We start from the raw sequence: 11,128 nt of genomic DNA, 5'->3' as shown, positions 1-11,128 counted from the left end.
TTACACTTGTACGGTACATTGAGTATTTTATGTGTGCATTTTAACTTAATCAATTCTAATGTTATTTCTAATTCTTGTGATGACGCCCCTTGTATGGACATTAACATCACATTTCTGAAAAATACTTCGCAGTTGAAAGTGCGTGCAACCGTGAAGGTTAAAACTTATCCAAAGTAAAATCGACTTGTTTTAATGTTAAAAGCACGTTTTCGTATAAATATTTATTAAGATATTTTCCACGGCTACATGTCTTAAAGTTTCAAAGTACGTAATGTACAATGACATATATATTAACACAGGGTAAAATTAAAGTTTTATTGAGTTCCATTGTTGACAGTATGCACAATGCTTTGGATCTGTGACAAAATAAAATATTAAAATCGAAGCTGTCGCAGCTCATCATTTTGACTGATGGGGTGTTTTAAAGTTCACTTGAAAATGCTGAAAACGGTTTACGTGTTTCCTCGATGCCGTTACAATTATTAATGACTTCAACTCGGCCGAGACTGATAGGTACCATAAAACAGCACGTGTTTGGTACTACGCAGGAGTTTACACAAAACACAGCCAGTGGTATTCTTTCTGTTAAATTATTTTCTTTTTGCTTATGCTTGTTTTAGTTAAATTGTAAGTTATTAATACTTGAGGGAAAACACACATAACAAATGAAGTGAAATAACAGTGAGAGAGTTGTGCTTAAAGGTATACTGTCACCTGTTCCAATTTTGCCACAGTTACCATGGAAAGAGAAAATCTAACCAATCACAGATTTTAAGTGGGTGGCCACTTTTTAAAAATAGCGCCCTCACATGGGCATTTTGAATACCAAGGAACGCCCCTTTGACCATATATGGGCATATTTAGATTACAGGTGACTGTATACCTTCAAGTAGGAAATGAACATGATGTATAGCTAAAGTTTCCTTCGTGCATGTAAAATGCTTACCTCGGTCGACAGTTTCAACTATCTGCTTGTTAAACATATCTTTTCGTTATGTTTGAATATAATTGACATCTTTCAATAAATAATTTACAATTTGTTTGACATTTACAGACAACTTTTTGATGATATCTCCTATGTATCGTTGACTTTTCAACATTTTACATTTCGAAATAAAGGGACGCTTTAACTCTAAAGATGTTGCTTGCCATCTGGATTATCACGCTAAATCAAGTCTTGTCTAGATTCTTACAATGTTGAAATCCAGAATTAGAAAGAATGTCTCACGAGAAAATTCAATAGTTTAGTGAACCTTTAGACATCTTCATTAGAGTAAATATAACAAGATGCGATCACTGTTGTTGGGATTTTTTGACTACGTCTCAGTTACTGTTATTTTGTCTGTAGAATTCTCACACTGTCCAGCCAGAAAGCAAATAAAATGATTACACAGATTGTAAACGGGCAAAATGGTTTTTCTGTTTAGCTAAAATTTGCAACAAACAAATTCATTCATTCTATGAATTGGCATTGAGAAGTGAAATTAGATATTTGAAGTGAGGTGGGTGAGGTTGATAAAGTCTGCGGAATCGACTGAGCAGCTTTATTGCACAAAAAACTCGTCCCATGACTTTCAAATTTGTTTTGTCACACGAGCACATCGTTGATTTTGTACACACAACGTGGTATTTCTCTAAACTCACAGTGAGCAAAGAAGCTGGCCTCAAACTCTCTCTATGTAACTACTAAATGCCTAATCCACTAGAAAAGTGTAACCTTAATAATTATATAGAGACACGAATGAAATTTTATGAGGTTTTAATTATATTTCTTGTCACATTTATTCATCGGGACTACAAACCTCACCATGATAGCGCCACAAACAGACTTAAATAATCAGTCACTGGCGCACTGTTAACCCCGATCACTCGACACAACATACTTTATGATATAATGCCATTGTCTACATCCATTTTCAGTGTAGTATGCTCTATTGTTGCTGCTCTAGCGACACAAAGTAAATGTTTGTCGTTTTGTATAATTTAGAAAACTATCTACAATTACATGTAATTGTATATAGTTTTGATGATGTCGCTAACATAATAAGTGACCCCTATGTCGTTGACATGGCTCGACACACAGACTAGACGAGTAGCAGCTTGTTATGTGTTTGTTATTTGCCAGAAATAAGTGCGAATTTTCCACTGCAGCAACTAAACATGTCAGGTGTAAGGAGTCTGCACCATCGGCCTGCTCCCAAATGTCAACGTTAAAATAAATATTCTGACGTTCCGGTATGTCTGTTTCAGTTTTCAATGGTGGCATACATCTTTTGATAAGTGTCAAAGAAAAGTACCAGAGTTGACGTATCCACCATGCTGTTATATTTGCCTCACTCACCTTGTTACAGTTCAAGATGTCTTTCAAAAATCTATCAAACCAGGTAATTATTCATTCCAGCGTGAAGCTCCTGCTCGGAAACAATCACGGTGACGAGGAGGGCTAGCGTACCACCTAGTCTGTTTCCCTGAGCCATTGCTACCGCTGAGTGCGCTGCTAACGAAGATAGGTCAGGTATGGGCTATTGTAAGCATGGCTATCATTGGTCAATAGTACGAGTACAGTGATTCCGTTGAATTTATTTCTAACTTGGAGCTACCTTCGAATTTAGATTAAGTATGCCCATTGAGTCATTTTACCTCCAGTTTCCCGAATCAAGCATTCTATGTCGACATTGAATGAAAAACGAAAAACCACTTCTTCTGTAGTCATTGCCGTACATGCCGAAGGTCACCATGGTCACCAGTTCACGTCTGTGAAAAAAAATCATAGACCATAATCGTCACTTAAACTAAATACCATCATAGAAGAACAGAGTCTGAGACTTAAAAGTGAAGCCGTGCAAATAACTTCAAAGTTCGATGTTTTCGTTAATTTATTTCCGAACTTGCCACTGTGCAGATGTTCTGATCACACAATCTTGTCAGGTGACTGTGCTTATTAATATGCAGTCAAAATTCTGACTGAAACATTAGCCCATACCTGACCCTATTTTCGTTAACATCTCAGCCAGCGATAGAAACTGGTCAGGGAACTAGACTATCGCTCTACCAATCTTGAAAGGAATGCATTGCCAAAGCGAAATCCAGACTGCACGTGAGTAGTTTATTTTAGGCTTTGCTATGATTATGTAATGTATTCACTGACGAGGCCAAACACCATTTCAAGAACATTGCTTGCATTCGCTTGGGTCGATCAGTCAGACGATGTCCTCATTGTTTGTTAGAAACAATATCAATGAAATTGTCCAATTATATGCTTGCTATGCATGACTGATAAGTGAGGGGACAAAACTGTCGTTGTTTTCTTCGCCAGTATCGATCCAGTAGCGTTTCTTCCTATTTTCCATTACGTCATGGAAGCGAAAACGTCTTTAGATCAAGCTAATTTGGCAAGAAATATCTTAAACCCATCAGCTTTTATAGTCGCGGGTTAAATATTATTATTTTCAATATCGCCATCCTACAATCGATTTTTTGTCACAGTGAAACGCTGAGTTTCAAAGATATATGCCTTTGCAATAAGTGCCCTTTATGTTTGCTCTGTCACGAATTGGTGCACATATTTAATGGAACATTATTAAAATGGAGTTAATACAGTATAAAAGTACATAAATGAGTCTTTCTTATGTTTGTCTGTGTACGGAAGCGTTGAGAGCAAATATTCAGTGGTGGCTGGTAACACTTCGTCATGGTAAAAACATCGTTCATATTTTCAGACTAATCCTGAAAAGTATCCATACTCCTAATTATATATTTATAATTAATCATAAATTTACTTGATATCAACTATTCATTACTTTGGCCATCACAACCCATAAATGTAATCGGGCGCTGAGAAAGTCTAAGATACTCTCTGCAGTTGATGAATGTCATTTCATCAAAGGTCCCTAATCATATGAAAAATTTTACAGGCATATATTTCAATGTCATCAGCTCCTTCACATTTGAGACTAAGGCTAACAAGGTTTTTTTTTTCGATTTTCTCCTGTCTTTTGGTAAATTAGAAAAGTTCATGTCTCTTTTTACATCGGTTTCGTTTCATCGTTACCTTCAATTGCGAAATTTTTACCTGGACTGATCGGATGGCTATATTTAAAAACAAATTACTGTTGGCGATGTGTGTATTCGCCAACTACGTATGCAAAATTTTCCAAAAACCGGATTTTCTATGCAAAACAGGAAATTTCGACATTTTTATATCAAAAAGTTGTCAAGTTGAAAATAGTTCCGGTTCAATTTCAGTCCAATGATGACTATACGGCCCGCGACGTCATCGACGAGTTACCATTGATTCCTTTGGCTAGCCTGCGACGTTATAAGACGCATGTTCACACACATCATTTTGGCCCATTTGCAAATTTATGCCATGTCTGAATCCACCTCGAAGGCCCGGCATTAGACCTGTAAAGGGTTAATAAAGGCCGTTCACATTGTTTTTTAAAGACAGAGCCGACTCAGAGGCAACCTAAACTGTGTTATACGAACGTAGTTTGAGCGTCTGAGCATCTATTTATGTCCAAAATATCGCAGAGCAAACAACAGCCGTGCAACTTGTTCAGCTCCGTTTGCCTGAATCACTTTTATAAAATACATCATTATAAAAAAACCGCAGAATAATTTGTCACAGGGCAGATTTATCTTTAGGCTACACTTCATGATTGCTGTCCGGAAAAATAATGTACCATCATCCGTTTATCTGGCGACAGAGAGTTGACTCAGTAATTTATTCAGGCCGGTTAGCGCATGGATGCCTAAACGTTCTGACGGTTCAATATATACACTTAGCACGTATTTCATTCCATTGACTGCGCCGCGCGAACCAGTCCATAAATCGTCGGTCACAGCGGTCCCTGTACACATTTTTAAATGTTAGCTTTCTTAAAAGCTCGTATGAATAGTCAACTTCATTAGTGGCATTGCTACCAATAATTTGGCAAGAAAAAGCTCGTTGAGTTAGTCTTCTGCTATTGGCATCAAGTGCCTGATTTGAAATCGCCACATGATATGGTCCTTAGGCGTTAGCCACGGTGGAAATGACTGACAATCATCAGCCGCGTAACAATAGACGTAAAATATCACTCCGAGCCATGTGGCAGACGTATTTTTTTGACTTTGCGTCCTGTTTCTATAAATCGATGTCAACCAGGAATTATTTTACGCCGAATAATAGACCACACTAGCGTTTAATAAAATATAATTGCCTAAATACGCAGGTTAAAGGCCCTCGCGGCAGGAGACTATAAATAATCGCTCTTTCGTTCATGGAAACAATGCCTCCCGATCACGCACCGTTTACCACGTCCCCCGTTTTCAACGTTATTAGCCTGTTACTAACAATACCGATTCTATTCATAATTCATATTATGTTAAGTGTACACTGGCAACATCATGTTTCGTGATCTCATTGTCTCTTTTCCCCTACATCGTACACATTGCTTAGAATACTTGTACCGCTAATAAGACTCTCATCGATGTGGCGCTTATTGTTAGGGTTATCACAAAACGGTGTTGAACAAATTAATCAAGCCGTCGATTACACGAAGCAGGGTCAAGACACACCAGGTACATACACATAGGGGAAGAGGTTAATAGCCTTTCAGATAAGAAAATTATTTTTTTTCCTTTCCTCTCTTAAATCATTGTTTTACATTAGATCTCAGATGAAAATGCTCCTGATCAAGTGAATTGTGTCGATCGTTTTTTAAACACTTGCTAGTTTTGTTCGTCTATTCTTAGAAGTGATATTAATAGAAACTTTAACTCCCTACTGGGCCAAGCTGTGGTTTTATCGCAGAGACTCATCGTTTGCGTTGATCACAAAATGGGAGACAGAGGCAGGCATCACTTCATTTTTTCTTATCTTACAATATCTTATAACACATTATACAGTCATTTTGTGAATATTAACGTAACTGGGGCTCAGATATTTACTGTTTTGCTGAGGTGAAGAAAAATACATTAAAAGTAACTCTATCTAGAAATGTGGAAGTATATTGCACATGTGAAATTACTCCATTCTGTAACAGATAAAATGAAAAGCACATTTGCAATAAAAATGTTCCCTCTTGAATGGATAATTGCTATCTGCCATGCATATTTTTTTCAAAGTAACGAGTCACATCATGGTACTTGTGTTTGTAACGTTTGATACATCGCTCACAGGGACGCCAACGATGTGACGCGTCATTTATGGTAATTAGTTTAATCAAGGTGAAATACTCCACTTCGTTATTCATATCCATGCAATAGAGGTTGTCCATTTATTGTGGTACGCGCTCTGACGTATGGAATTTTACCAGGTAAATTAGTCCAACATACGAGTATTTGACTCATCCAGTACAATTCTCGAAGAAAATAAGCTCACTCATGTAATGGTACTCACCGTATACTCGTTCACTTATACAGCTAGACCTGACTTTTCTCCTCTTTAATATCGATGTAGCGCGTGTAAGGGAAATACCATGGAACAGCGTAAACATTTTGTGACACCGGTGGCGTATCGTGCATCCTGGCTTTATGGACACGACTATGGCAGAGAACATGACAGGTTGGTAGAATATTATACATGGCTCGATTTTTCCCGCAATAGAAAAACTTAACACCCAAACAACCGACAATCATTGATAGGTTCAACGAAGTTATTTTGTATTTTTTTTCAGACAAGATCAGAACAGGACCTACTGTTCAGAAAGTCCGCAATGTGTCGTTGATTCAGAAATCATCAGAAAATGCCAACCGTTTCTAGTAATACAATTTAGAGACATATGAGAGAGGAAATACCACACACTCCCATTTAAACCTGTAATGAATGTACTGACAACATACTGATCTCTCTAAGTTTGCAATATTCATATTTAAGAAACACATTAATCGTAAGTTAAGGCTTCTTCACAGAATGGTCTTCGTAAAAGAATGAAATTCTAGGACGGCTTTCAGCAAGCTTACGTGGACTTTAATATTCTCTGTTAGTTTGGAACATTGGATGTGAAGTGCCTGCAAGACGGCTGAAATCGCTTAAATGTGTTTTTATGCGAGTACATTGTCCTTTCACCTATTAAGACGAAGTATTTCTTGCCGGATATCAATGATCATATTGTTGTAAAATTTTCCGTTTCGATAGACCTTTATGAAATATTTATCACTGCACCAATTATTAAGGTAGTAAGCGCCTGGGCAGTAAACTTAAAGGTTTACTGTCACCTGTTCCAATTTTGCCACAGTTACCATGGAAAGACAAAATCTAACCAATCACAGAATTTAAACGGGTGGCCGCGTTTTAAAAACAGCGCCCTCACTTGGGCATTTTGAATACCAAGGAACGCCCCTTTGACCATATATGGGCATATTTAGATTACAGGTGACTGTATACCTTTAAACTTTTCCTCAAACTTTCTGGAAGGAAACTGTAAAGAATGAAAACTCAGGAGCTACCGTGCAAAATTGTATACTATAAACAAAGTACCAATCTTCACCAATATTCAAAATGTGGCCATATGAGATCACATAAGCAGTAGAAAACTTTATTTACTCCATGAGCTTCGAAATCAGCCCAAGTGTATTTTTTAAATATGGAGTCTGAATTCTACGGTAACTCTGCAGTGTTGTAAACTCAGCTATTGAGGTAATATTTCAAACATGGTAAGTTTTGCCAAACTGCATTAAACTTTAATGAACAGACAATGTCAAGTTAAGCAAAATTCCTCAATCATAGACGGTGCATCCGAGGCGCACGGAGATCCAGGCGTGTTAGCAAACTGCGGAGACGCACAATGCACATGTATGAAGATCAGAATATCAGGGTGTTCCAGCATCCATGTACATTAATGAATTTTGAATTTTAAATTAGAACCAAGACAAACGTTTCATGGAACGTCAAACAGAAAATTGATGTATCCATCGATATTCAGACTGTTATTAATGGATTGCAGATACCCTTTGATTATGTGATACTGTGTCATTGAACACAATAGAAAACCTCGGTCAGCAGAAAATATTTTCATTCTGATCGCTGAACCAAGGACCCCTAAAATGTTAATTCAAAATTTATTGTAGGTATAGTACTAGCCGGAGGTCAAAGCTATACATGTATGGAGTACCATATTACATACGTTAACGTTCTTAAGCTAAAGTGCCAATCGTTTAGCTCCCTGTACGGATAGCCGAACTTTCCCTTATAAAGTCAGAATGTTACACGAACAGCAAAGGAGTAATTTAAGACGAGGATTTAGTAAATGCTATTGATGAAATTCGCAATTTATGTATTTGTTGAATTGGCAAGAACTCATACTCACGAATTTATATTTTCATGATGTCAAAGTCTTATTCCGCGTACGTTTTTTTTAATTCGTCAATTTATAGAGGCTTCGATGGAGTTACGGGTATCGTTACAAAATGCAAAATACCCTCTCATAGGCCATTCTATGCTAAAATAGAATAGAATAGAATAGAAATGCAGCACCAGGTTGATGGCCTTGGAATTCATTACCAGGAATTTAAAAGATAACTCCAGAATGGAAAATTTGGAGGGCGACTCCAGAATGGAAAATTTGGAGGGCGAAAAGTGACACTGGCTTCTTGCTAACCGGGTTTAGTACTCTTGTCTTTTTTCTGCCTTTTTTGAAAAGCACGATGCAAACCCAAACACATTTTCTTATCAAGTGGACTTTTTCCCTATGAAAATATACACTTTGCGAGATTTTGTCGTATAGTTCAACCAGACGTTGCAGCATGACCTGAGACAAGTTGCGCACCAGCTATTCAATTGATGTTTACATTAAAGATGACACATTCTTGGACTTGCTTTACCAGTTAGGGGGGTTGCCAAGTAACAATGTGAATCATAGAATATTAAAATCTAGCGGGATTTCAAATTAAATTTTCTTATACTCATATGAAGTCTATATACGCTTGTTTTTGCAAAATGAATAGTTTGCTAGATACGCCTCGTCATACATCTTGATACTAGGCTAATGTGCAGTGTCTCGGAAGCTGTTATCCAGTTGGTTGGCTGAATCTTACCGTTCTAATTGAATAATACAAATAGGCTCCCTAAGTTGCTGTGAATAGTGACAATCGACCAATCAGAAATAACCTTACGAGCACGCTGCACATCAGCAGTACTACAACAATGTGTTAGGAAAACACAGTTTGGCTAATTATCACACATTTAACCCAAATAAAGAGAACACCAATTATAACCTCGAGTGTGGTATGTAAACGATATATTTAGTATGGTATTAATGGCATGATTGAATGATCGATAATAGAGAGGTTTATTTACACGTAATTACGCGTAAGTCTGACTGCCCGCAATGGCTTGCGCGTATCCGTGCTCACTTATGAATTTTTGGTTTAGTTGTGCGTTCCAGGTAGTTTTGCTGCGTTTTTTCTCAGAAACAAGCGAAATTCCTGTAAGTTTTAAGAAATATTAATTTCTCTATGCGAAGACTATTGATTGCATCTCGTTGTATTCTCTATTTAAATCGGTCTATTTTCTTAATGGTTTAGAGAAATCTTTGTGGTGGCGTCAGATAAAACGTGGGACGAGACCACAACATTCCGTTCATGTCAGGGAATCATAGCAAGTACTTCTTGTGCTGGTGCAAAATCTACAAAATGACCTGATATCAAGATGTTTGCTAATTTACAATTATACTTCTTGAGGTAGCTTGTCTAAATTCGTGGAAATCATCAAGAAAATAAAAAAAAATACCACAATAATTTTGACTACGTGCAGAAGCATCGGTTGACGTTCCGAATGTCGTACAATCTGTAGTGCTAAATAAAGCTTAATAGTGATATCATGCTAGGTACACTCTGTGACACTTCGGTTGTAACTTTTTATGTAGGTCGCCAGAATTCAAATGTGACTGAAATGTAAAAATATTACATAAAGGAACCCGTAATGTACGTTGTGCATTCTCCAATCAATTCACGCGAATAATGTCTACTTGTATTTAAAACAAAACCCCCCACACTCTCCAATTAATTGAATATTGCTTTTACAGTACGAAAAGTGATCCTAAATATAACAGAGTAGTAGTACAGCAACAACGCGCTGTACTGAACAAAAATCATACACCTATTTTTCTGCTTTTCATAACACGTTCATTGTTTGTTTAACTACATTTTAGGTCATTCAGCGCCCTTGTTTTGTAAATCCTTACAACAAGAAGTAAATTTGTTTGCGATAGGCGACATAAATTGCCTTAATATACCAGCTATTTGCAATTTATGTCTATTTACAAAACAAGTGATGGCAGGCCCTAAGTTTAGTCTACAAACAAAATGGTAATTGAAATCCCTCTTTTGTTCTGAGAGCAAAAGATTTGCTCAGTGTTAACAATAAAGCCTATTTTTTTTAACATAAAAAGATATGTCGACTGTTGGTGCCTGCGATTTCTAAATTTAATTTTACCTTGCAATATGTTGAACAGACAAATTACTATTCCACAACACTGTGGATCCATCAGATGAAATGAGCCAATTTGATGCGTTGGACTATTTTCGCGGGTATATACATGTCATTCTGCTGGTCTAGTATCCTTTTGTGAAAAACAATGCTATCAGAAGTGGCTTAACACGGTACCCTTGCATAAAGCCGCATATCTGACCATAAAGAGATGGGAGACATCATTGTTATTTTGAAATGGCAATGATGGGTTCTGACAAAATGATCGCTTTATAACGGATGCTACATCTATTGAAGGAGAGAGAGAGTAAGAGAGAGAGAGAGAGAGAGAGAGAGAGAGAGAGAGAGAGAGAGAGAGAGAGAGAGAGAGAGAGAGAGATTTTGGTGAATTTTAGTGCGCATTCTCATGGTAAGTTCCTAACAGCCAAGCTGTCAACGAGTGTTGATAATTTGTAATTGGGAGTGAAACTTTTCATAATATCGTCCAAATATCGTTCAGTTCAAAATAGAGCTCTGATTTTTTCTTGTAATACACAGACTTTCTCCTCTCCCAGCTGTTATGGACGATATACGATGGAGTTCATGAAGTAATCGTAGACTTCTTAATATTCATATGTTGAGATTGTGGAAACATTTGACAAATGTAGATGAACGTAAATAACTAAGGAAGTGGCCCTATGAGATTATTTCATTGAATTAACAGTGGTCCTCAGA

General features: G+C 37.1%; 1 protein-coding gene across 1 annotated transcript in view; it reads left to right on the top strand.

Moving 5' to 3' along the window:
• Window positions 1-6,226: 6,226 nt before the first annotated feature.
• Window positions 6,227-11,128, top strand: part of LOC139118748 (uncharacterized) — a 45,731-nt gene continuing 40,829 nt past the window's right edge. Inside the window, exon 1 of the mRNA XM_070682172.1 lies at window positions 6,227-6,550. Within this exon, the coding sequence (XP_070538273.1) occupies window positions 6,465-6,550 (86 nt within the window). The 5' untranslated portion in view covers window positions 6,227-6,464. The remainder of the gene's footprint in view (window positions 6,551-11,128) is intronic.

The sequence above is a fragment of the Ptychodera flava genome, chromosome 19 (assembly GCF_041260155.1).
Source record: "Ptychodera flava strain L36383 chromosome 19, AS_Pfla_20210202, whole genome shotgun sequence".
Classification (NCBI taxonomy): domain Eukaryota; kingdom Metazoa; phylum Hemichordata; class Enteropneusta; family Ptychoderidae; genus Ptychodera; species Ptychodera flava.
The sequence above is the reverse complement of the archived record's forward strand: the minus strand, read 5'-3'. Positions and strand labels throughout refer to the sequence as shown.